Below are 27534 nucleotides of genomic sequence, written 5' to 3' on the forward strand. Positions count from 1 at the left end.
TGTTGAACTATGATTATTAAATTCTTTACAAGAATATTCATAATTAATGTTAGTAAATACATTAAACTAACGAATCATTATTCTAAAGTGTTACCAGTAATCTTAGTAGATCAAGTTTGTGAGTCAACCATTTAATTTTTTTTTCCCTTTTAAAATCTGATCATCATTGTTATTCTTATTATTTAAATCTTTATGCAGTTTTTATGCAGATTTTAAATTCTTGTCTGTTTTTTTAATGGAGAGAAGGGTCATTTCAATGCTAAAATATAGGTCCCCTAGAAAAAAAGGTTTTGGAACCATTGCTCTAACACATCAGTCTGGTTTAATTACGCTGAGGTTCAGAAGATGACAAAATAAAAAGCTTTTTTCAGTATTAAAAGTGCAGGTACATAGAGTATGAGATGGACTAACTGGGGATACAATTTTATATCAGATTAAAGGATGAATCCTCATCCAGTGAAGATGACAGTGGGGGTGCTAAACAGATTGCTGTGATGAATCAGCCTGAAGTTCTCCATAGCTCTGGAGGCCACTGCTACAGAAAGACACTTCGTTTGTCCCCAGAACAGCTAGTGAGCATGTCCATTTTTCATAAAGCATTTAAAGCCAATAAAAAATGGTGGAGCAAACCCAGGCTAAAAGTTTGCTTTTCATTTCTCAGGCTAGTCTGAACTTAAAAGATGGCCCCAATGATGTGGTTTTCAGCGTCACCACCCAATACCAAGGCACCTGCCGTTGTGAGGGCACCATTTATTTGTGGAACTGGGATGACAAAATAGTGATTTCAGATATTGATGGCACCATCACAAGGTGAGACTATTCAAGACAAATGTCTGTGGTGATAGGGTACACTTGGCTTGACAAATGCAAAAATAAAAGTACCCAGTGTAAACTGCAAAGTCTCTATCAGGTCTGACACCCTGGGACACATTTTACCAACTCTGGGAAAAGACTGGACCCATCAAGGCATTGCCAGACTTTATCACAGAGTAAGCCAGTAAGTAGAGCATGTCACATCAGACAAATGTGTGCAGAAGGATGTCTGGGCCATTAAAAATAATCTGATATATCTAAAACTTCTTCTCAAACAGGAACGGCTACAAGTTTATGTACTGTTCAGCTCGGGCGATTGGCATGGCTGATATGACCCGGGGTTACCTGCACTGGGTTAACGAAAGAGGCACTATGCTACCAATGGGACCTGTGCTGCTTAGTCCTAGCAGTCTATTCTCTGCATTTCACAGGTTGGAATGCATACAAAATGTGTGTAGGTCTTAAAAACCATGTATGGATGTAATATAATAACTGTTTGTTTTTTTTGTTTTTCCTAGGGAGGTCATTGAGAAGAAGCCAGAAAAGTTCAAAATCGAATGTCTGACTGACATTAAAAACTTGTTCTATCCAAACGCAGAACCCTTCTATGCTGCTTTTGGAAACAGGGCAACAGTACGTACTAGTAGCAGTAATTGCTAACTAATCTTAATCTTACATATGCATATCTCAAAGGAATGTTCTTCTCTCCAGGATGTTTATTCATATAAAGAAGTGGGAGTGCCTTTGAACAGAATATTCACTGTGAATCCTAAGGGAGAGCTCATTCAAGAACATGCAAAGACCAACATATCATCGTAAGTAATAAAAAAAAAAAAGTTAAAACTTACACAGATTTAGGAATAATGGTTTATTTAGTTTGATGATAATTAAGCACAATTTTCATTTCAATTATTGATTTGAATTTATCCAGACATTTTACTTTTGACATTTTGTCATTTCCACCAACTGGCAACAATTTAAAGGAAAGAAAACCTGACAATATTAACCATAAGCCTTTTTTATTTTTTGCATTATGTGATTGATTTTATGACAATAAGGTTTTTAAACATTTTCCTTAAAAAAAAAACAGTCCAGATGTCTCACTTTGGCTTTTTGTTATTTATATTACTGAAAAAACTAAAAGCAGAAAAATATTCTTTACTTTTATGAGAATAAAGCTGACTTGCCCTTTCAAATTCTTCTTATATTTAAATGCTTTTGCAATTTGCACTATTATCTATTCAGTTTTATTTAAATATAGTATAAAGATGCATTTTGGATGACTAGATTTTTTATTCAGCTTCAAATCAAACATATAATTTCAGAGGGCAGGGATTAACATTTCACGCCTCCTTTAAACTTGTACTGTTGTCCACTTGGGATTGAATCAGCAAAAACATCTTAATACCAAGTGTAAACAAGGCCTGTGATTCCAGTGCTTCCCACTTATAGACTTTACTTGGGTGAGCTGGCCGGGTATATTACCAGCCGCCCAAGTATATTTAGTGACACATTTTTTTTACTATTATTATTAAAAATTATTATTATTATCATCAATTTACACTATATTGTATCCGCCTAATATTACCAAACATCCACAATCGATTAGCGGAAAAAACCCTCTCATTAACTAATTTTGTTCTGTGTGCGCAAGACCTGTCAGCGCTTACATCGACAGTCTCATATGCTCTGCAGACCCACAGAGATGCACCTTTTTGGCACTAAAATTGTCCGTCCGAGTTTCTAAATTTTCTAAAATGTCTTGGATTCGGCTTTTGGTTTTAAAGTTGTTCATTAATCATAAGTGTTTTTGCATTACCTTTTTACTTAAGCCTACTTTCGCTTGGCTTTGCAGCTAACTGCACACGCACAGTCACAAGAGCGAGAGAAACATTCAACAATTCATTCTTGAATCTAAAAGATTCAGAAAAACTTTACTATATACTCGGAGAGGATGAAATGACTGGTCTAAACTGGCTGCAAAATAAATGTACACCATTAGTAAAGGTTAATCAATGCATTTGCCTTATTTTAATAATCTACACAATTTAATTTTTTTATTGTTATAATTTTTAGAGATATTGCCTGTAATTCCTTTTTTCTGTCATTTATTTCCCATTTTTTGTTGTCATTAGGTTATATTACATAGGCTATTTATATTTAAAATGTTTTGGCATTCAAGTCTGCTTTGAACTTAAAAGTAATAATAAATAAAATTGTGGTGTGTTTCAATCCGGCTACCACCGCAAGTAGATTTCAAACCTAAGGAAAGCACTGGATTCTAACTGAATCAAGCATCTAATAATTGGGAGTTGGACCGTCTGGCATTAGATCATAATATTCTTGTGTGTTTTACAGTTATGGTCGTCTGTGTGAGGTTGTGGATCATGTCTTTCCTCTTCTGATCAGAGGGAACACCACCGACTTCCCCTGTTCAGACACATTCAGCCAGTTCACCTTCTGGAGAGAACAGTTACCAGAAGTAGAAAAGCAGGATCAACAGGCTTGAGAGGACAAACTAACAAAAGCCAACATCAGCTAAATCTCAGCACTAACGCTGCACTGCCATAGGTATTACTGTACGCACAAGCAACCAAGCACTTTGCAGACTGCATGTCGCCCTCTGCCTGTTCTTTCTATATTATCTTATTCTTTTAACATGCATTTATGATTTCTGTGTGTGGTCTGTATGTTGAGTATTATGGAACTCATATTAGGGATTTTTTTTTGTTTGTTTATGGTACAGTTATTTCAAGTGCCAAATGCATTACTCATAAATCACAAGGTAATTACATTATGCTATTAGAAATGTCTATTGGTTTTGTCCAAGGTTGATAATTGAGGGAAGATAATTATTTTAGTACATACTATAACAACGTTTGCTGAGCAATTATCAAAAAAAAAAAAAAAATTCCATGGAATTAAAAAATTATAACAATAGGACTCAGATCTAGGTATAAATCCAGCTGTAGAAAATCTCAGGTGTTTTAAAATTTATACAGGTAGTCATTTGCAACCTAAGTCAACTTCCATAAATTTTTTTTTTTACTAATTATTTTACTTCTCCATTTACTTAAGAACAAATGAAGCGGAATATTACTGAATTATGTAATCTGGACAACTATGTACGACTTATATATTATTATTTGCATTCCTTATTATTATTTGTGTATATAAAGTACATGATATGACCAGCAGATACAAATCATTCAGAAATTAATGTTATTTATCATACTCATCAGCATGCTAAACAAAAGCAAACAACAATGCAAAGAACACTCAGGTCATCAAGTATTTCCTACCTGTATTAATTCCTTCATAATACCGTCATATAATATTTAATACGCCATAAACATTTTCATGCATAAAACCATTTTTGTCTAGTGATTTTAGCTTTATTTCAGGATTTAAGAATATAAAACCTCAATTCATGGTGCATTATATTATCTTAAGTTCATTTGAGTGATCTGAGTTCTACCTACACCTCTACCCAATGGTGCATATTGTTTGTCTTATTAAAGGATGAGCTGGATTGCGAGTTATGAAAGCAGTGTATAATGAAATATATGTCTATAGTGAATGAACAAGGATTTTGTGTAATATGTAAATGGACAACATTTGTGTAGTTGCTCCACCTTGTATTTAACAAGGAAAAGTATATTCACCCGTTTATCAAGGAGCACATTAAAAAGCACTGACATGATGCATGAATGATAAAGAGGCTTTAGAGACTGATTTGAAAGAACTGTGTATATTTTATGGCAATTCATGTGTTATTGTTTTGCAAATTAAAAATAGTGTATGACATAGATGTGTGCAACATGAAAATGCAATTTTTACTAATCTCTAATTGGTTCAGTTTGGCGATAAAGACTTATTGTATGTGACAGATGACTGCTACAAACTTACAAACTGTGAATGATCAGGTCAAAACATCATAGAATGTTTCTGCTCTCTCTGTACTTAACAAAGATTTCTTATTCTGAACAAAAAAGTGGAATAATATAAAGACTGTGGTACTAAATCCATGTAACATGTCTTGTTCATAACGTCCATAACTTAAAGTTACATTAGCTTTGTTCTGTTTGCAGTCTCCATGGAGTTTTATATTCTTTCTGTGAAAGATCTTGTTGCCTAAGTTGTGGCAGTTGAGTTGATGTGTCATTCTGTTAAGCATTGAGATGTAAAAACTACTGTTGCGTGTATATTTTAAGATGCCAATCTCAGTATGTAAATTAAAATCCCATTACATGAATCTAAAACTTGCTTTCTTGTTTGTCTGAGCGGTACTGAAACAACCTACCTTTTTGTTCCAGTATATCTAAGCAGAGACATTTCACAGTTTCTCATCAATCGTAAAACAATCACACTGAAGATCCTCTTCTCCTTTGATACGATGTGCTTCATTTTCCCTTTTCACGCAGATAATCACCTAAAATTCATGGAGAAATTTGTTTTTAATAAGTTACATCTGTGCAGAAAATTGAAATGATTCTAAAATGGGCTCCTGTATATGCACAAGGAGTTTTCATTTTCAACCAGGCAGCCCAAGGGCTTCCAGTGAACTGCTTTTCCATTACAAAATTGTCACATTTCTTTAAAAATCCGCGATCTTCACTGCCTGTTAGATATACGATATGAAGTGGGTCTCAGATCGGGTAAGCAGGACTGCATTAAATTCCATTTCTCCCGTCATGTCTTTAAAATATGAGTTTATTTTATTCCAGTATTTTCAATGGAATTTCTGCACTGGCCTGTTGCTTCTAATGGCGCTAACTGCCTTTCATCTTGTTTTATGCTTGAATAACTGAATGCTTAAGTCTATTGAACTGAATGCATTGTAATTACATCACAACATCGATGCTGTTAAAACAAGCTTGTGAAATTAAATAGTCACATTAAGCTTTCACCGGATGTTTATCATTGGCTTTAAAACTCTAGCTGTACACAGAACCTGTTGTAGCTTACCTAGTTTTTCAACTGCTTCCACACAGATACTTGGATGCATGGTTTGTGAGTATGTGGCAACAATCACATACAGTGCAGTTCTCACCAGTATCAGGCCACGTCCTTCCTAAACAAAGAAAATAATCAGTGAATGAAGTCTGATTTGATGATCTTAGAGAAAAAAAGTAATCATACTGATAAAATTCATCTTCATTGGTAAAGTGCACATTTTTTTGTCTGACATGTTGATTTTTTTTATTTAATTTACCACATTTTTACGTTTCACAATGATTCTGGTCAAAAAATAATGTAACTGATGTTGTAAGCCAGGGGTTCCCAAACTCGGTTCTCTGTCCTAAACACACCTGAACCAGCTAACCAAGCTCTTTCTAGGTATACAAAAACTTCCAGGCAGGTGTGTTGAAGGAAGTTGGAGCTAAACTGTGCAGGACACCGGCCCGCTAGGACCCCAGGAGTTTGGGCACCCCTGTTGTAAGCGCTTTGGTTCTGAGAAAAGAGCATTATAAATAAAATGTATTATTATTATTATTATTATTGTTGTGGTAATAATAATGTAACTGAAGATGTAACTGAAAGGCTGAAATGTTGGCATAACTAATATTGCATCTTTTTAAACTGATAAAAATAAATCTAATATGCCATTTTGTCTTTATATTATACTTACTATAAAAAAGCGTAACCGGGGGTGGGGGGTGCATATATTCAACAAAGTGCTGGAGTTTTGTCAACTTGTCCTACTTTGTTGTCAGATTGTCCTACCTACCATTCAAAAAGTAGGTAGCACATTTTGATGACGCAATATGCTACCCATCAGATTTTGTTACCAGTGTAAATTTTTATGTGGAGTGATATGAAGCTGTAATATCACCCTAAACTACCTAATCCCTAACCCCAACCTCAGACTCATTCAAATACAGTGTTGGTAGCATAATCTGATGGGTAAGATAAAATGTCAGGACACCGGAACATCTACAACAGGATGTTTGTATGGTCGTAAAGTGATGCACATTGTCAGCTAAAATTCTAAGGTAGGTTGAGGCATTTAAACAACGTTCAATTGTGTGGCAAACAAATATGTCCCACTCTATTACACAACCACCTGTGTGAACCATAGGATACAAGGAAAGATGAGTCAAATGTTTCCATGTTGTTTATGCAAATCCTGACCATTTCATCTGAATGTTGCAGTACAAATGGAGACTAATCAGGCCAGCCAATCTTTTTTTTTTTTTTTTATATCTGCTATCATTTAATTTTGGTAAGTCTGTGTTAATTGAAGCCTCTGTCTGCAGATGATGTTGTAGTTTATCTACTTCAAGGCTCAATGTGTTTGTTCAGAGCTGCACTTCTGCAGACTTCTCTTTGTAATTAGTAGATATTTGATTTACTCTTGCCTTTCTATCAGCTTGAACAAGTCTGGCATTTGAGCACACAGAACTCAACTGTCAGCCAGTTGTAGTTTCTGAAATATTCAGACAATCTCCTCTACCCATTTGACACCATCAACTATTCCATGCAGTTGCTCAGCCTTAAAGAGACATACAGTAGTTCACCTAAAAATGAAAATGTACACATTTATTTACTCACCCTCAAGTGATTCCACTTTATCGTGAGTTTCTTTATGAGATGAAAACTTAAATCCTGTAACAATTGACTTCCACAGTAATTAAACAGCTACTATAGAAGTTAATCAGTTACAGGTTTTCAGCATTCAACAAAATATCTTCTTTTGTGTTCAACATTAGAAACGTATAAATGTTTGAAACAAGTATTGGGTGAGTAAATGATGACAGAACTGACATTTGCGGGTGAATGATCCCTTTTCCTTTAATGCATTGAGCTTCCTCCGTAATTGGCTGATTAGATAATTCAAGCAGATTCTTTGTCGACATCTAGATGACTTTGACAAGTGTTTTACTTACGTTTTTGGCGTAAATGGAGTGTTTGTCAGCACGCACACAGGTGTAGGGTTTGTCCCTGAAGATCAGTCCTTTCTTCATCGTTTCATTTAGATGTTTGAAAGCGTCGAGAAATATTTGTATTTCTTCAAGACATACCTGTTTGAAGAGATTATACCGAGTCACCTAAATTAACATGCCTGTTTTAATACTATCAATGAAACTTCTATTATTTATCTGCTAAGGTTATGAACGCGAAGAAATGTAACTTACTGTAAAGTTGGACGCGGCCGTTATGTCGCAAGTTTTAGCCACGAATACCGCAGCACGCTCTACATGTTTCGTGGAAATGAGGCAGTCTTCTAATAACTTCGGTAATGGATTCATGATTAGTTTCTATACCACAAATACGCTCAAAACTGCTCCAATGTTGCGTCTCCCAGCGTCTCACTCTTTCACAGTCGTCAGGTGGTTTACTTGTGTTGCCCTAACAACTGCCTAACCCGAAAAGCCAGAAGGTTCAACCTGATTTTATAGTCATTGGTTCTACCTCATCGTAAACGCGTCAGTCGTCTTAAAATTACTTTACTGCTTCGTTTGTAGTGAAGACAATCAACACTGATAACGTTTTAAATGTATTTATTTGCATGTGAAACCTGATGCTTGTTGCATATTTGTGCTTGGCTTACCAAACAACATTAAACCATCTTTCTCCAAAACAAATACTTGGCTAAAAATCAAGGACTAAGTAGCAAGAGTAGAGCAAGGAAAAATAAGAATAATCCAAAATTTATTACATTTAAAACTAAAATGAGTAAAACCTTCAAAAACAACAACTGTGACTTGCGTCACTGCTCAGACTATCCAACTCAGCAAAAATATACAATATTAGGACCTTACCTGAATGCTTAAAGGCATTGCAGATATATTGGGCAGCGTAAAATGTGCAGATAGTCCAAGACGCATAAATTAACATAAATAAAACTCAGTCAAGCAAACAAAATCAACAGTGATTAGACCTGTAACCAATAATCCCTGGTTAATCACCTCATTTGTACCTTAGTAAATAAAACTAGTAAGCTTTGCAAAAATAAGTTCCTTCCACGTTACATATAACAGAATGTTATTAGGTTTTACGGAGGATCCACTGACTGGTGCAAATTAATTCTGTTAGGGTGAATTTTAATGGAAGAACTGGCAGTTAAGGCAGACAGATAATGAATTAAAACAACACCACCTGGTTTAGTGTTACTGATGAAAATATTCAAGTTCAAAAAAAGGGTTCTCATCAACTTCAGATCTAGGCAAATTACGAGTATAACAAATATAGCTTTAAGTACATTAATAAAAGACAGTATATTTGAAGCAAAATATAGGTCCTGAGAATATCTCTACATCCAGTGGAAAAATTATTTTTTAGGCAATAAAACTAAAAATCCCTAATTCTCCCTTTTCGTTCCCATGTTGCTTGATCAAGAAACATAACTTGGCAAAGTTGTGAACACAAACACATTCATTAGTATGTTCCTCATTAGTAGAGGACATTGTAAGGCAAAGGTCAGTCTTGAAGATGTTGAGAGTTAGTGGTGAGACACTGTGCTTGAAGAGCAGCTTTGAAGAGACATCCTCCATCATCATTTGGGAGTTTTGTGGTCAAACAGCTGCAGGTCAAGCCGAACCCAAACCTCTCCCGTGGGCACTTCATGAAGCAGCAGCCTCCTTGTGGACGGACCTTTATTCTCAAGCTCTTTCTTAATAGTGGCTACAGGAACCTCAGTGCGACCTAAGAAGGCTGTACAGGGAGAAAGAGAAATTTAGGAAGTTTAGGGAATACTATGAAATCTATAGAGAGCTTAATTTATGACTGAATAAGGGTATGTTTACATCAACAATACAACAATGTCATTTTTGCATTGGATTTTTGAAAAGTGAATATAAATGTCAATGCATATCAATTCACAATAAAAAAGTCAGCTTTTAATAAATGCTTTTGTAGTTTACATGAAGATACTAACAGCATAGCGTTAAAAAATTTGCATTTTGAAACCGATTTTGTTTGCATGTACATGCCCTTCCCCAATCCACACTCCACCCAACTGGCTGTTGTAATGCAAATGACCTAAATCTCATCCATTTTTAAGTCAGCAATAACCAGAAGATTCTGAGAATTTTATTTCAGTATGTGGATGAACTTCAGACTAAAAGAAAATATTGAGTAGTGGGGCTTTTTCATTCCCCATTGGCAAACTAACATTAGAGATTTAGAGATGTTGTTTATGTTCACACAGCTACATTACACATCAACTAAAGTTTAAGGCATGATATCGTAGTGGACCACCCTTTTAAAGGATAAAAATATACAATTCAGCACAATTTGTTTCGGTCTGGTTTAGAAATAGTATCATACATGTTATTTCATACTAACCATCTGGTGAAAACAGCTCTTTCTCGTTAATCGTAATGCAGAGGACATCTTGATACAGGTCTTTAATGTGAAACTGACAGTTGAAGTTCCACTTGGGGTTGACGGTGTCATTGATGGTTCGGGAAGTGTAACACTGAGAGCCCATGGTCACTTCACAGTATGGATTACTCTTTCCTAAATAAAATAATTATAGAAAAAAAGTGCAAAAGCAGTAATGTAATTTATCAATAGTAAATGTAGATTGAAAACAGATTTTTAAAAAAGTATTAATCATGTTTTCAAATGAAACCACTCACCATTTGGTTTGGAGGATTTTAGCTCAGTTGCTTCTAAGATGGTGACAAGCAGGCGACCAATGCCACTTCCCTTCATTGATCGAGCTGTAAAATATGTAAATAAAATTAAAAAGATAATAAATACATAAAACTTTTCCAACCTGCTGTATTATTAATACTGACATCTTAGAGCATAAAACACACTCCTTAAAATGTGGCTCAGTAAAATGTTGAGTTGAATGAATGGTAAGTTTTATTGTAAAATATATTTATATTTTCAAATATTGTTTTATTATTATTATTATTATTATTATTTATAGCTGAATTTCTACTCTTACTCATGTCTTTAGAGCAACAAAATCCTTCAGAAATAATTCTAACATGCTTAATTATTATTATCAATGTTAAAAAACAAATGCTGTGAGTATTTCTCTGATTACTGTGATGGTTTTATTAATTTAAAATTTATATTTTATATATATATATATATATATATATATATATATATATATATATATATATATATATATATATATATATATATATATAAAATATTTTCAATTACACAAAAACTTTTAAGTTTTTTCAAGTTCCTATTTTATTTAGACATATACATATTTACATTTGTATAATAATACAAATTAAATTACCTTCTGAATCAAAGTATTACTTTATTTCCAAAAAAATTAATAAATAAAATTATTAAGACCAAATTTTTGGGTTGTTGTCTAAGAAATTATTAAATCATCACTTTTAATAGGCCAAAAATAAAACTTACACTGATATGCCTTTTCGTGTTTCTTCTTCTCAGTCTCAATGAAACCTTCTGATGCTACTTTGATCTTCTGAACCCATGCAGTCCTAGCGGGATATCAGGCAGATGTTAAACATTTCACTAGATAATAAAAATTAAATAGGTATAGTTTGATGAACTGAATGAAAAACACGAATTTGCATTGAAATTCTGTCCTTTACACTAGTCGTGGCATTCCAGCAGCATGATAAGCGGCTGCTGTTGTTTTTTTATCCACATCCCACACAATGTGGCGATAACAACATTCCATTACCGGTTCATAAAATGTCCCATGTGTCCAGTAAACAGAGGCTTGCTGATAAGGCTGATAAATGGAGCTGTGGCTGAAACTGACCTCTCGTTAATGTTCTCGGTCTTCAATGTGTAGACACGGTCTATATGGGAAATGTGAAAGACAGGCTCGTCGCTGGATGGGTCTGATGGAAGCTTCACTAAAACTTCATTCAGAAAGACAGGCTGGGAACACAAACATATCATTATTCCAAATGTCAATTAGCTAGTAATAGGAATACTTCTTTATAAAGAGGAGTGGGACCCTTACAGTCTTGTACATCTTGTACTGGGTGTTGGACTTCGGACTGAAGAGTTTGTCTGTTCCTGAAGAAGTGAACTGTCTGACAGCTTGGCTGAACAGCAGAAAGTCGCTGAACAGAAAAGCGTGTAACTCTTTATTGCTCTTCATCTTAAAGACCTTTCCACTGTGCAGCAGTTTACGAGGACCCAGGCAGTTGGTCATGGAGTTGAAGATCAGATTCTAGACAAGTGAAATAACAGAAGTTCACCCCAAGTTTCAGTTCACCCCCAAAAAATATTTTCTCACCATTTCCAAGTTTTGTCTAAAGCCCTATTTACACCTTGTTTCTCAGATTTTCACCATTTACAAAAGGTAGCTGGGGATCAATTAAAAAGATGTTTTGTAAATGCTTTTAGGACACTGATATGCGTCGTATACCAATTCAATTGACTGTTGTCATGATAATGATAATTGACTGTTGATAATGATGTCAGCAATGATGCCAACGCCCATGTAAATCGGAAGTATGATCAATGCCAGTGCTAAACTCTGCATGAAAATGGATCTTACAGGCTATATTCACAGGATCTGACTGAGCATGCGAGACACGTATTTCAGGGTTTGTAGGATTACACTCTCAGATGTCAATAGCAAATACATCTTCATCTGAAATCAATCTATCTATCTATCTATCTATCTATCTATCTATCTATCTATCTATCTATCTATCTATCTATCTATCTATCTATCTATCTATCTATCTATCTATCTATCTATCTATCTATCTATCTATCTATCTATCTATCTATCTATCTATCTATCTATCCATCCATCCATCACAACAGAAGCCTAATAACTGAGGAGTGTAGTTTTTTTAGATAGAGATTTTTCCCATACAGTCATCGATAATGAAAATCAATTGGCATTTAAATGGGGCTTAAGTTGATATTGGTGCTTTTCTTTAGTTGAGCACAAAAGAAAATATTTTACAGATTGTTGGTAACAAGAGTCGACAGTAACTACTGTCTTAAATACAATAGAAGGAGAACCCAGGAAATCAGTGGTTATAGACAACTTTCTTCACATTATATTCATTTGCGTTTAACAGAAGAAAAAACTCATAGACGTTAGGAAAAGGCAGAGGGCGAGTAGATGAGAGAATTTTCATTTTTGGGTGAAAATTTCCTTTAAGATTCTGAAACACCAAGCCACAGAAGACCACTGGGACACAGTCAGACCATTGATAAGCGATGTGGGTAAATTTCTTAAATTATTTTTTTACCAAACCATATTTAACCAGTTTTCTCTGGCTTGAGCCATCCTATACTGACTAAAACCCTCCAACAGCAGGGATGAACTACAGCAAGAAAAGGTTGTTTCTCAAATCTGTGACCTCTGTCTTAAATACTGAATCGTTACAATGTCACTAACTCATTCAGGCCTCCCAAAAGGTTAGATATTTCCCCCCAAATCTCCTAAAAAACAATTGAGAAAACAGGACAATGTGGAGAATCTAAATCATGGGCAATTGTTTCATAAGTGACTTATAAATGCATGTTTTGAGTATCATCAGCTCCTTTGCTACAGAATTGGGTAGGCTAAATTGTCCGTAGTCGTGTATGAGTGTGTGTGTGTGAATGTGTTTCCCAGTGATGGGTTGCGGCTGGAAGGGCATCCGCTGCATTAAAATGTGCTGGATAAGTTGGCGGTTCATTCCGCTGTGGCAACCCCGGATTAATAAAGGGACTAAGCCGACAAGAAAATGAATGAATGAATATTTGCTACAGAAATCTATTCAAATTACACACTGGTGCATTTTGTTACCTCGGCAATGCCTTCACACTGCACATGGGATTGAATCCACTCCAACCGGTCCGAGTTCTCCTTCTCCCTGACACCCTCATTCACCTCAAAGCACAGCAGCTCAGCCTTCTCCAAAGCCTCAGTCAGCTGAATGTAGTCCACATGGCTCTCTGGAGTGTTTTCTAAAATCTGGACATACAAGTATTGGTTAAGAATGCACCTAATTTTATGCATTAACTAGTAATATTTAACAAAAGATATAGGGAGAAAAATTGAAAATATAACATTACATGTTTAATATGAAGAGGGTAGCGGGTGATCCTTTGCATAGGTTTGAGTAAAAAGCTGGACAAAGGCATTCCTTTACAACGGTAGTCTGTAGCAATTTTCTGAAAAATATGAAGTAATGAGAGCAACATTGTTACTAAACCCAAAACTCGAATAAAGTGTTGATTACAATTTGTTTTTAGATATGGCTTTTGTCTTTTTTTTTTTAAGAGCGGCAAGTGAACTACAGTAGTCTTCTGTACCTTGAGGAAGGTTTTGAAGTCTGGCTCCTGATCAGTTCTCTGTTGTAGCAGCGCAGCACCCTCCAACTGGCAGCTGCAGAAGCGGATGTAGGCCTGCATGTTTGACAGCTCGGATGTCAGGATATCGCCAATCATGTGAACTGGCATGTTGTCTCCTCCGCTCTTTTTCCTTGCCTTCAGGGCCCTAACAATATACACTTATTAACACACTGCACACCAAAGAAAATGATGTATCCAAGTACAGTATATACATTTTCAAATGAACCACACATACTTGAGCATCTTGGAGCTGCACTGAATAAGCTCTCTCCAGTTGGCAAATATCATGTTCATTTCAGCCTCAGAGAGACGATTTGATTCAGACATGGGCTTGTAGAAGACCTTAAGAAAGAAAATATATATTTTATTATCATCACGTTCTTTATAAATGCAATTTAAAAAAATAAAATAAATAAATCTGTGCTTTCCAGAAAGAGTTTTCTATTTTAAATTTTCCAAGATGCAGTTTAAAAAAGCAACATGGCTATGAGAAGAAACTTTCTTTGAAGCGCAGAAATACATAAAATGTACAACTGAACTTGGCTTGGCAGGTTTAATGAGGAAAAAAAACTACAAATACTACTTCACACTTGTTTATGTAGATTGCTGCCAACAAAAATGATCAATAGTCCAATTATTTTTCCCTTTAAACCAAGCACAAGCCCATAAAATAGTTATATAAAAATTAATTGTTTTTATGACCACTATTTTGTTAGAGTTAACAATATTTTTATAAGCATACTTTCTCCTTTTTTAATTGTTCATGTTTGTCAGTTAATATTTAATAAGTGTTTGTTTTCATTATACACACACACACACACACAAAGTTATTTAAAGTGCTACACGGCAGTACTGTAAGTGGAGTGGAGCATCTCTCTTGACAAGGTTTGCTCTCTGTGACTGATTGTTAGAATAAGCTGAATTAATGCAGAGGGGTTCAACAAAAGCAGAAACATTAGATTAACAACCTCTTGTTAAAAATCTATTTCATATATCTATTTACACTACCTGACAAAAGTCTGGTCAAAATCAGCGTTCTAGCAAGAGTTCCAGAGTTCATCAAGATTATTTGGATTCATCTTCAATGCCTTTTCCTCCATCTTACCCCAAACATGCTCAATAATGTTCATTGTCTGGTGATTGGGCTGGCCAATCCTGGAGAACCTTGACCTTATTTGCTTTCAGGAACTTTGATGTGGAGGCTGAAGTATGAGAAGGCGCTCTATGCTGCTGAAGAATTTGCCCTCTTCCGTGGTTTGTAATGCAATGAGCAGCACAAATGTCTTGATGGCTCAGGCTGTTGATGTTGCCATCCACTCTGCAGATCTTTTTCATGCCCTCATACTGAATGTAACTCCAAACCATGATTTTTCCAGCACCAAACTTGACTGATTACAGTGATAATCTTGAGTCCATGCGGGTTCCAATAGGTCTTCTGCTGTATTTGTGATTGGGATGCAGTTCAATAGATGATTCTTCAGAAAAATCTACCCTCTGCCACTTTTCCAAATGATCAAACAGAAGTCAAGGTATTATTTGTTGGTCTTACAACTGGGGTCTACAACAAGACTTTTGTTAGGTAGTGTAGAGACCTGACCTATACCTGACCTACATCTATATCATTAAAAATGAGATTAAAAATGATTTTTTGTGAGCTTCAATATCATAAGATTTTACTCATTTCTTGTCGGCTTAGTTCCTTTATTAATCTGTGGTCGCCACAGTGGAATGAACCGCCTACTTATTCTGCAAGTTTTTACGCAGCGGCTGCCCTTCCAGCCGCAACCCATCTCTGGGTAACATCCACACACACACATTCACACACACACTCATACACTACAGACAATTTAGAATACCCAATTAACCTGTACCACATGTCTTTGGACTGTGGGGGAAACCGGAGCACCCGGAAACCCATGCGAAGGCAGGGAGAACACCCAAACTCCACACAGAAACGCCAACTGAGCTGAGGTTCGAACCAGCGACCCAGTGACCTTCTTGCTTTGAGGCGAACGTGCTACCCACTGCGCCACTGCCTTGCCGAAGATTTTCCTCATAACTTTCAAAAACGTCATGCCATCGTGAAGAACCATGTGAAGAACCATGAACTTGCTTTTATTTTTCAAATCTGTATATATTAAAGAGGATTAATAATACATGTTTATGGGTCATTTTTGGGAGTACAATAAGTAAGGGAGTACAATACATATAAAAAAATTACAATATAAAAAAAAATTTGTTTTACAATAAAAAGTTACTTGGATAAATATATAAAATATAAATAAATTAAATTCATTAAAAATATATTAAACGTTAAATATGATTTTTCAGTTAAATTTTTAATAATTAATATAAGATTCTACCTTGTGGTAGTACAACAAGTTAACATGCACTTAAAGCAAACTGCTCTTTTTGGCACTTCAATATCTGACCTCCCTTTAATAATATGCTACATAGTATACCAATAGTAAATTAGAATACGGGACCAAAAGTCGTTTATTTTTTACCAAATATAGCTTTGGATAATTTTGGTTTACTCTTTCTGGTATTGTACTCCTAAAACTGTTGGCACTTTTACAGTAAATTGCATTTTACTTTATTTTCTCAACCCCTACTTGCTAAAACTGCCCGCTTCATGCTTAAATATGAAATAAGAGATCAGTGTTCGTCTACCTCTAGGACCAGCTGTAGGTCTTCTACGTATTTCTCCTCTGTGTCAATGAGCTCATGGATGTAATCTTGCCGTTTCCGGTCCTTTGGGCTCATTGATTCCAGAGTGCTCTGGTCAGCACACCCTACAAGAAAACGGTACAGGTGGTGAACTCACCCAGACACACAAAGCACTAACAAACTCAAATCTCCATAAGGCCCTTCAACAATCTTACTCCAAGCACACACAAAAAGCAGGATAATGTCAGTCGCAGCGTGTTGAAGACACTCCAAAAGGCTCCAGCGTGAATCCTCACCTTCTGATGGTCGGTCCGTTTGACCATCCGGGGTGCCTTTAGTGGTGCCTTCATCCTCCTCATCCCATAGGCGTAAAAATAGCAGTTTAACACCTGAATGATCACTCATTTTCTTGAGCTGTGCTTTGTAAAGCTGCTCATTTACTGTGCTGAATGCTGCATGCAGGCAGGATTATTCATTGTTTTCACCCAAAATACAACAGCAGGACAAACGTAACTAGATGACAGTGAAGATTAAGTAAAGTAATGCTGTTAGTATGTACTGGAAAGTTTACATAATGTACAGGTTGTAAGGTTTAAATGTACAAGACAAATATGCAAAATATAGGTAGATACTTCTTTAAAACCAAGTTGTGTTGTCATTTTTCTAAAATGCATTGCACTAAACTAAATTTACTTCAAATTAAAAATAGATGCTAAAAGCTGGAATATTTATGTGCTACAGGTTATTTAAGAAACAAAAAACTGCATCAAAGTATCTTTACACTAACACTGACCTCTTATGTTGCAAAAATTAAAAGGCACGACCTTTGTTTTGTTTAAAAGACTTTAATGTCTAGATTTTTTCAAATCAAATCAGTACATGATCCAAAGTGTTTGAGATATCTGAAGAATTATTAACAACATCCCATAAAATGATAAACATTCGTCCACAACAAAACTATTTGCATAGTTTCCCATATAATATTATCCGTTTATACAGAAGCGAGTCATGCACAAAACATGGCATAAAACGCAGTAAATGTATAACAATACCACCTAAGGCCAAAGCATTGTGCTTAAAATAGCAGCAGCATTTCTTTAAATACACCACAGATACAAAAGCTGCAAATTCTTTTCGTTATTACATTGCTTTATAATTGACAAATAAAATGGATACAAATGAAACAAAAGCATATGAGAAACCAACTAAAGGTAAAACAGCCTCCAAAGTGACTGTTGTTTGTTCTTGATGTCAAAGTGCCAGCAATACATGGAGATTAATAATACTAACTTATAACCTGCATATAAGTGTGATTGCGTTGATACACTAAAGCAGTTTCACACTTTGTAACATTTCTTAAAATGACTAAACTGAGAAGCAACAGTTTTACTGTCCACCTTTCAAAAGTGACCAAATAAAAATAGTCTGCCACCTAAAAATATACTTAAAGCAAATAAAAAATTAAGAAAATATTTAAGGACCACGACAGAAAGACCCACTATCCACCTACTAATCAGTCAGGATTGGCCCAGATCACCAGTGAAATGAATGAAACCCCTTGTTTTAGATTAAAAGAAATCAAACGGTTAATGAGAGATAAAAAAAATTGACTGACTGAGTGGTGGTTTCAACAGGGCCAACTTTACCGTAAGAGGAGGATAGTGGGTCCCTCAGGGGCAAAAGTAACAGGTTTTACCACCCAACAGAAAAGGACACAAATGAGAAGAAAAAGTCAAAGGTGGAAATAGAATGAGAGTGAGAAATGTGAATGTGTGCCTAAATATGGATGAGGTGAACAAATGTCTGACATTATATTAGACACTACCTGTACAACTTGAAATAACTGGAAAACACCCCTTATATACAAAGCACAAAAGAAGGCACCATGAATTAACAATTGATACTGATGATTAAAATATTTCATTCTGGGTAAAATGTCATTGTGATTAAGTGATTAAATACATTCTGTCATAAATACAAACCCTATCAGATAATAAACACCCACATTTAAAAAGCATAATCAGCAACACGCTTTTTTTGAAAATAATCTGAAACTGTCAACCAAGTGCTTGCGTGATAATCTGAAACACAGAGCCAAAATAAACTGGTCTGTTTATGGGTCTCTACTTACACTGCTGACTGGGGTCAGAATCTGTGGTCAATTTCACATAGTTGGTAGGAATCAAGCCTGTGACCCCATTGAGCTCTCCTTTCCACCAGTCAGGATTGCTTTTGTCCAGAACGTTGATGACTTGACTCTTCGAGAAGCTCAGCTCGTCCTCGTTCGCTGCGGTGTAGTCGTAAATAGCGATGACTTGGCCAACTGAAAAGAAGGAGAGGGAGATAAATGATTGGTGAAATGACTACAGCAAAATAAACAACCCTGGATTATGACTGTGTTTCCCACCTGATGGCGTTGCAGGTGTGGATTTGCCGCTGTTTGATCCCAGGAGCTTGACATGTGAAGCAGGGAACCAGCCCTTCTGACGTTTCTTCCCCCTGGCCTGATGACACAAGGAATAAAAAACATGACAGGTATATTAATCTGTTTTTCATCTACTTGGTCGTTAGTTAATAATTGATTCCATCAATTTATACATCACTTTATCTGTTTGTTATCTACGCATTCATCCATATATTAATCTATTTATCCAATAATCAATCTTGCTTGTACTCTAAAAATACATTTGCTTGTATTGGTCTTCACCAAAAAAAAAAAAAATTGCTCAATCTCATAAGAAAAATGAAACCATTTTACATGGTGGCAATTTCATACAAATTCTTAGGACAACAGCTTTCTCCACATAAAATGTTCAAATACTTGTGAAGTGACCGTCAGATTGGCTCTGATGATTGAGCTGATGTATTTATTTTTGCATAGTGAGACAACGGACACTGGAAACATAAAAATCTTTGCAAAAAATAAATGGAAATGCACCATTTATTTACACAGACACGACAAATATGCAGATTTCCTATTTAAAGTCTCTTGCATTTTGGCAAAAATGAGAACCACGATTTTTTTTTTGTTTAAAATCATGAACACGATTTTCTCACGATTCTGTAAATGTAAAATAAAGGTTAATTAGTAAGTCGCTTTGGATAAAAGCATCTGCTAAATGACTAAATGTAAATGTAATATGATTAGCCTATTATTATTGTTGACTCTCAAACATATGGTAAAACAACAACAATAATAACAGGCCTATGTGTAGCTCTACTGTTGCTTAAAATGCTAAATTTTGTATAGTCATTATGATGGACTTGAACAGACTTTCAATATATTCTGTTTATTAATTCACAGCAAAGTGATGACATCAGAATATAACTATTCATAATTATAAAGCTAAATAAATATGTTTAAGACATGGGCTTGTCATCTGTTATTAAAAATATTTTAGACCATTTGTTTACACTGGTAAAATTTGAATTTTGTCATGATCAGATTCCTTCTTGCAATATATATTCAACATTATATATAGACTAGGGTTGTTATATTGATACAGTACACATTTATTTTCATGCACAACACTCTGTGTTCGCTATGTAAGAAAAAAGCATATCAAATGCTTGTCATAATCATAACTCTAAAATGCTATATGATCATTTAAATGATGTGCGCACAGGTTTCACTTTCACTTCCGAGTGCAGCTCATGGCTGCTGTCACAATGAAAAGAAACACAATACATTCAAATAAAACCTCCCGCAAGGCCCTCAAACGATCGATCTGTGCAACAAACTGTACGTTATTTACAATTTCATTACCTGTTTTGCACAACCTATGCAGGATGTGTTCACTAAAGTAGCCGTCATTGGATGTGCACCCGCACGTTCACAGTAGTAAACAAACATTGTATCAGCTCACGTGTGATTTCGCGGCTGCAAATACATCATGAAATGAAGGCAGAAATGACATTTTTGGGTGAATTATTCCTTATAAATACAGTATGTGACACTTTTAACGCCATTTGAAAGTGTCAATGTTGCTGTGAAGACATGTGCGACTGCTTTGCTTCTCTCATGACCTTGAAAATATAATTGGCTGAATCGTAAAAAAAATGCTGAATTAAGATCGTATGTAGGGTCGAATTGAGATCGTGATCTTTTTTCGATGAATCGTGCAGCCCTAGAGTCTATCAAATCAAATTCTGCAATATTTTGTCAAAATAATTTGATCCTTTTAAAATGTTATTTGGATTTTGAAAAAGCACAGAATTATAGTACAGAAAATTAAGGCACTTTTCAGCTGTATGGTATGACACAACTTGATTCGGTACAGCTTCTTTAGCTAGAACCTAGTCATTTTTAATATCTATAGTATTTTTAGTATTTTAGTTACTTCACTGAGATTCCAAGCAAGCCTTACTGTAATCAAAACAGTACACACTTACACGCCATTAGGTTAAAATATTTATAAAGCTGTACATATCTAATGCACAATTCGCTGAATTCATGGAAAAACACCATGTTTTAGCATTTTTTTTTACATTTTAATATTTTACTCACCTGCAGTTCCCCGAGCCACCAGCCGGAGGGGTTTTTGTTGAGGATAAGAATGAGTTGACCAGGGGAGAGATTTAGCTGTTCTGCACCTGCAGCTGTGCATGCAGTAGTAACCTGAGCCACTTCTACCAAAAAAAATTAATAAATAAAAAAAAAAACATATATTACAAATTACAATAAATAAACAATGATTTTTATTTTGTTATTTAACTTGGCTCTTTTATTTACCAGGTTTCTTGCCAGGCGTTCCAGATTTGCCAGAGAGACTTGATGTCTAATGAATAAAAAGGAAAAAAAAAAAAAGCTTTAAAAATCACAACAACTTGTACAAGTAGCAGCATAGCTACATCTAAAATTCAAATTTACATCGGTCTCCTTTGGCTTGACGTAATTGGACGGGAAGAGTCCTGCTCGGTCTCCGATGCTTCCCCTCCACCATTCTCCCTCTCTCTCTGAGACCAGGATAGTGTCACCCTCATTGAAGGTCAGGTCTCCAGGCTCAGGACTCTCATAAGTGTAAAGAGCCACGTATTCTGAGGATGAGATAAATGTATAACATAGGGTTTAGGGAATCTCAGGAAAGGACAATGCTTATGTACATACATGAGTTCACAGGCATACCAGACACAAAACATTATGTAAATGAACAAACACATGCACAAATATTGGAAATGATTGTTTAAGTTTATATTAAAGACACATTTGTGTTACATTAAAAAAAACAAATTACACAAAATACTGAAATTTAAAGGTTTGGGATCATTTATTAAAGGTAAATTAATAGTTTGCTTTGTAACAAGGGTGCATTAAACTGACATCAAAAAGACATCAAATACTTAAAAATTCTTAAATATTTTAAGAACATGTTGTTTTCAGGAACTTAAAAGAATAGTCCACCCAAAAAATAAAAAGTCTATCCTCATTTACTCATCCTCACCTGTTCCAAAAGGAAGATATACTTAAGTTAGTCATAGAACATTGACTAACATAGATTTTTTGTTTCTATGATGAGTGTCAGTGCCTGCTGTCCAAGACTGGTTACTCACTGATGCAAAGCAGGGCTGAGCCTGGTTAGTACCTGGATGGGAGACCACATGGGAAAACTAGATTGCTGTTGGAAGTGGTATTAGCGAGGCCATTAGTGGGTGCTCAACCTGCAGTCTGTGTGAGTCCTAATGCCCCACTATAGTGTAGGGGACACCATACTGTTAGTGGGCGGTGTCTTTCAGAAGATCCATTAAGCCGAGGTCCTGACTCTCTGTGGTCATGGTAGAAATCATGGCACTTCTCAAAGTGTAGGGGTGTAAACCTGGTGTCCTGGCTAAATTCCCTCCATTGGCTCTTATTCATCATGGTCTCCCAATCATCCCCATCCTCCAAATTGGCTCCATCACTGTCTCTTCACTCCACCAATAGCTGGTGTGTGGTGAGCGCACTGGCGCTGTTGTCCTGTGGCTGCAGTCTCCTCATTCAATTGGACGCTGCACACTGGTGGTGGGGAGAGACCACCCTCATGGTTGTAAAGCGCTTTGGGTGTATAGCCATACACGATAAATGCACTGTATAAAATATACATTACTAACTTACTTAAGAACCACTTGATTTTGAGTAAATGGTGGGGACATTTGTATTTTGGGGTGAACTATCCCTTTAAGATTGCTGTAAAAAATATTTCTATAAAACCTGCTAAACGATTCTAAAGATAATAAATCAGGGTGTTATTGTTCTGAAGAATAAAAAAAAAACAAAAAAAAAAAACGACAATTAAATAATGAAGTTTCCCATGACAGGAGTAAATCAAATTCAAAAACATTTGACAGCACAAATCTATGGTTTACCTTCATAGTTGGATCCATCAGTTGTATCAGATGCATCAGTGGAACTACAAGATGAAAAGAATAATAAAGTCAAGAACTAAACTAGACAACAGTGGTTTAGGGTTAGGAATAAAGCACTTAAAAAACAAAAATAAAGCTGTTAAATGACAAATGTCAACCTAAAAGAGAAAGTAAAGCAACAAACATCAATGTCTTTGCAAAAAGCACCTCAGGGCAACAGTGCTACTGTATGCAAAGAATTATTTAAATTGCCATTTCACAACAGCACTTTCCACAGACAAAGTACATGTAACACTCACAGCTACACACTCAAGCTATCCGCTCAAAAAAGGAAAACAGTAACATCACAGCCACATCATCATGGTGTGTGTATTTACTCTGCTTGTGCATCACTGGTGCTCAGAACTGTAACATAGGTTTTGGGGAACCAGCCCTGAACTCCATCGAGCTCTCCCAGCCACCAGTTCTCCTGCTGCTCCAGAACAGTGATCACGTCGTCCTTGGAGAAGTCAAGATGGTTGTCCGTCTTTGCAGACCAAGAGCACAGAGCCTGAGCTTGCACATTCCCCACCACCTAAAAGCATGCAGAAAATGTCACCGCAGTTCACTTTTAGCATGTTTTACCCATTATTATTCTCACTGAAAGTTGTAAGGCAGGTCAAAATCATGCCAATGAGAACGAAAAACCAGAGGCACTACGTTACCTAAAATGTGCATCTAACAAATTATATTACTAACCACTTTCTGGATTTTATTTGAAAAACCAGACTTCAACATGCAACTGTAATTTGTATTTGGAAGTCTTTTTTTACAAAATGACGTCCATAATGAAACTAAGGGTGCTTTCACATCTAGACATTTGTTTCTGAACTTGGCAAGTTTTCCCAGTCTTCGCAGTTTGTTTGGCATATGTGATTCCAGAAATCACAAACCAATCGGTCCGAGATCACCTAAAATGTAGCAAATCGATTGTAGTGAGAAAGCAATTAGATCCAACAAACTAACGAACCAGGCAATTTCACAGTGCATTATGGATATGTTAAGGTATATATGGCTATAGGAATGAGAATTAAGAGTAGGGCGGGATGTAATTCCTACTGACGGCTATGTATGAGAAAGTCTTGCTCTGATCTATATTTAGTGACGATGTCTGCTGGTGTCACAATTCAAAATTAAAGCGCAGCTTTTAGAAAATAATTTCTTATTGCTCACCGTCATTAATAAAATAAGCACGCATGACAGCTTAGTGGGACTCTGAAAAATAAACTGTGGAACTCTGACCGATATGATGATAGTTTACTCGCACGTGACTTGTTTTAACTATTTTAGGGTGCTTTCACACCTAGACTTTTGTTTCGGAACCTGTCTCGTTTGCCCAGTAAGCGCAGTTCGTTTGGCATATGTGAAACCACCAATTCCTCTCGGATCCGCGCCAAATCAATCACTCCGAAATTGCTTGAATGAGGTGGTCTCTGCTCGATTGAAACGAACTCTGGAGCGGATCGATTGCAGTGAGAAAGCAAACGATCTGAGCGCGGTTATGTTTTATGGATATGTAATAGGCTTACGGCTATATGAAGAGAGAATTATGAGTATGGTGGGAAGTTTCGTGAGTCTCCGGATGCCCGCAAACGAGTGATGATCTCCCGGTAATCTCGCGTCTCCCTCCCTGTCCTCAAATAGGCTACGTCACGCACCCTTCTCACCCCTCCCCACCGCATCTCTCCTCACTCTTCAGACACGTCGCGCACACCTTGTCAAACACCACCAAACCACCACATCCCCTGACAGCTGAGCGGGACTCAGCAAAATAAACCCTGACACTGACCAATGTGAGGAGAGTTTACTCACACGTGACTTGTTTAAGCTCTTTTGGTCCAATTAGAAACTTTGCCGTGTAAAAGCGAACCGCACCAAGAGCAAAGAGCAACAATGTAACATTTGTAATCTCTGTTTCGGAACAACTGAATCGATTCACAGGTGTGAAAGCACCCTTCGTCCGTTTAGAAATTTTGCAGTGTAAAAGGGAATCGCACCAAGAACTAAGTGCCACATTGTAACTATTTTAATCCACTTTTTGGAACAAAACAATTGTTCTACAGGTGTAAAAGCAACCTAAGATTAAGTAAGCAAAACATGAACAAAATACATATACTTTTGAAGAAGAGAGAGATGAGAGTACTTTCAGTTTTGCTTTAAATTAACTCAAATATGTGTGACATTTATATAAAACAGCATTTATAGCAAGCACAACATTTTCTTTTACATTTTTCATTCATATTCTCTTCTAAAAAAACTTATCAAACAGAGACAGCTAGATGTTTAAATATTTAAAATACATTTAATGATAGTAAATTGACATTTGCTGGAAATGTGAAATGTATTTTTTAAAAAGCAAAGCAGAGATTATATCTTATTAGGAGGTTAAAACAGTTTTGAGTAAACAAATTTTGGAGATGGTAAAAAAGAATTTCCAATCTCTTAAACATTTCAGCTTTTGCTATCAAAAAGACATTTTAGGATAAATGAAAATCAAATGTCATTTGTGCCGACTACCATTAAAATTTTCAATACTGGATTTCAAGTATGAACACGGTTCAATGCGTTTGTAATGTGATTTATTTGATGATATTTTGTTACTTGTTTTTTTGTGATATACAGGATGTGAATGTTTATGTAATTATGTGGTGAAGCCAAAGACACATTTCCATTTGTGGATAATAAAGAAAGTCAAGTCATTAAGTTTAAAGGTGTACCAAGCAATTTTTGTTAAACTATGCTGTTATTTGAAAACCCCAAAACAAACACACCCAATAACCCAATAGGACCATTTGACAAATCGCTTCAAGCTCCTTTAAAGGATTTGTTGGGGTTTAGGTGTTATTGAAGCTTTAAACAGTCTTAAAACTTTAAAGTCTTTAAACATGGTATTTTCTTCACTGATGATGGAAATTCTAATTTAACATTCCTCAGTGCAGGTTATTTATTTTTCCCTCAATGCACATTTGTCTGAAAATGTACCCAGCTCTGACTTTATCTCATGCAAACACAATGTGGTTATCGTCAAGGAGTCCTGCATACCTGTCCGTGGTTGGAAGAGGTGGAGCCTGTGGCATGTGTAGGGGTGAAGGCAGAGTTCAGTCGTGATCCACCCGGTCCGTCACTCAGTTTGCTAATGAAGAAGGGGTTTAGAATATTCCTAATATTGCCCAGCAATATTTTAAAAAGAAAGAGTGCACCTCCAAGAACAGATTCACACAAAGTCCTTACATAAAACAATCCTTCTTTTATTTATTTTTTGGACATCAATTTTATATCAGAGTAAGACAAGGTATCAGACCTGATGTGAAAAATTCTTTGCTAATACTTTTGGACTTTGTGTGAAAATATCAAAATGAAGACATGCAGTCTGTAGCTGTGAATGTTTTTTTTTTTCTGTAATGGATCTACAGCAACATGCACTTTGTCTGTGAGTGTGCATGAGAAAGTGTGTACAAATGTAAAACAAGGGTGTAAATGATGCATTTCGAGAGGATGATAAATTTAGAATGGGGACCACACCTGACAGAGATGGAGACCTGGGGTTTTAGGGCTTGTTTAGCCACGACTGGAGCCTCAGATTTGGTCTGCTTCTCCACATAGCTCTCAGGGAACCAGCCCATCTTCCCTTGCCAACTGCCATATAGCCAGCCCTGCTCACGCTCTACGCTCTCATCCACCTAAACAAACAAAAATCCAGCTGAGCAAACTCTAGATTTGAACTCTATGCAGTGGACATGCTCTTTCACCACATGCTCTGAACCTTCTCATTTGAAGGCTCCATCTGAACTGCTGACACAAACACATCTTTCAGGAAGCAGCTGAAAGCAACACCCTTGATCCAATACACTTACACACACACACACAAAACAATATTATTTTTCAGCTTTCCATAGCTTGTTTTCTAATTGGTGTAATAAATGTATTATTACACAAAAATTATTAATTGCTTTTAGGTAACAGCCTTCAGAACTTTCTCTCCATAAAACAGTATTCCCTGAAAAACTGTAATTACTGTAACAGAATTCATAACAATAATTAAAATGTTATATAATTGATTATAGTTGAATTATATTTGATTCAAAAAATGAAGATAAAATTTTTTTTTTGAGCAATAAAAAAAACAATGCTTGTGCATATATGTTAGCTAAAAACATTGATGCCTTTTTTTAAATGATTCTGATTTGGTAATGTAAAAATATTACTTTAAAATGTATTCATCTACCATATGTCACAAAAGTGAGTACACCCCTCCTATTTCTGCAAATATTTATTTATATATTTTCATAGGACAACACTGCAGAAATAACTCTTTGACACAATGAAAAGTAGTCAGTGTAAAGTTTGTATAGCAGTGTAAATGTATTGTACTTTCAAAATAACTAAAAATACAGCCAATAATAA

The 27534-nt window shown here is 35.8% G+C and overlaps 3 protein-coding genes across 13 annotated transcripts in view; 1 reads left to right on the plus strand and 2 right to left on the minus strand.

Annotated features, from left to right (window-relative positions):
* The window catches only part of lpin1a (lipin 1a), a 32213-nt gene extending 27138 nt beyond the window's left edge, over positions 1-5075 (plus strand). For 4 of the 6 annotated variants that reach the window (XR_015512836.1, XR_015512837.1, XM_087289666.1 and 1 more), the window contains exons 15-21: positions 434-572; positions 662-810; positions 911-997; positions 1092-1244; positions 1332-1446; positions 1525-1628; positions 3172-5075. Coding sequence is in view for 3 of the 6 variants with exons in the window: in XM_087289666.1 (XP_087145792.1) it covers positions 434-572; positions 662-810; positions 911-997; positions 1092-1244; positions 1332-1446; positions 1525-1628; positions 3172-3322 (898 nt within the window). In the remaining 3 variants the exon portion in view is untranslated. 6 annotated transcript variants of the gene reach the window in all.
* Positions 1-8160, minus strand: part of pfn4 (profilin family member 4) — a 41958-nt gene extending 33798 nt beyond the window's left edge. For 2 of the 3 annotated variants that reach the window (XR_015512604.1, XR_015512603.1), the window contains exons 1-4: positions 7953-8160; positions 7704-7838; positions 5782-5887; positions 5117-5245 (exon numbers count right to left, since the gene is read on the minus strand). Coding sequence is in view for 1 of the 3 variants with exons in the window: in NM_001327929.2 (NP_001314858.2) it covers positions 5217-5245; positions 5782-5887; positions 7704-7838; positions 7953-8066 (384 nt within the window). In the remaining 2 variants the exon portion in view is untranslated. 3 annotated transcript variants of the gene reach the window in all.
* Positions 8161-8301: 141 nt separating this feature from the next.
* Positions 8302-27534, minus strand: part of itsn2b (intersectin 2b) — a 47144-nt gene continuing 27911 nt past the window's right edge. For 2 of the 4 annotated variants that reach the window (XM_087288949.1, XM_087288950.1), the window contains exons 20-39: positions 26653-26810; positions 26173-26263; positions 23469-23665; positions 23092-23135; positions 21620-21786; positions 21482-21527; positions 21257-21378; positions 19157-19253; positions 18881-19072; positions 16753-16874; positions 14315-14421; positions 14041-14224; positions 13801-13899; positions 13532-13699; positions 11735-11947; positions 11528-11649; positions 11158-11240; positions 10401-10484; positions 10105-10278; positions 8302-9471 (exon numbers count right to left, since the gene is read on the minus strand). In XM_087288949.1, coding sequence (XP_087145075.1) covers positions 9314-9471; positions 10105-10278; positions 10401-10484; positions 11158-11240; positions 11528-11649; positions 11735-11947; positions 13532-13699; positions 13801-13899; positions 14041-14224; positions 14315-14421; positions 16753-16874; positions 18881-19072; positions 19157-19253; positions 21257-21378; positions 21482-21527; positions 21620-21786; positions 23092-23135; positions 23469-23665; positions 26173-26263; positions 26653-26810 — 2628 coding nt within the window. In that variant the 3' untranslated portion in view covers positions 8302-9313. 4 annotated transcript variants of the gene reach the window in all.

This window comes from Danio rerio, chromosome 17, assembly GCF_052040795.2.
Source record: "Danio rerio strain M-AB ecotype USA chromosome 17, GRCz13ab, whole genome shotgun sequence".
NCBI lineage: Eukaryota > Metazoa > Chordata > Actinopteri > Cypriniformes > Danionidae > Danio > Danio rerio.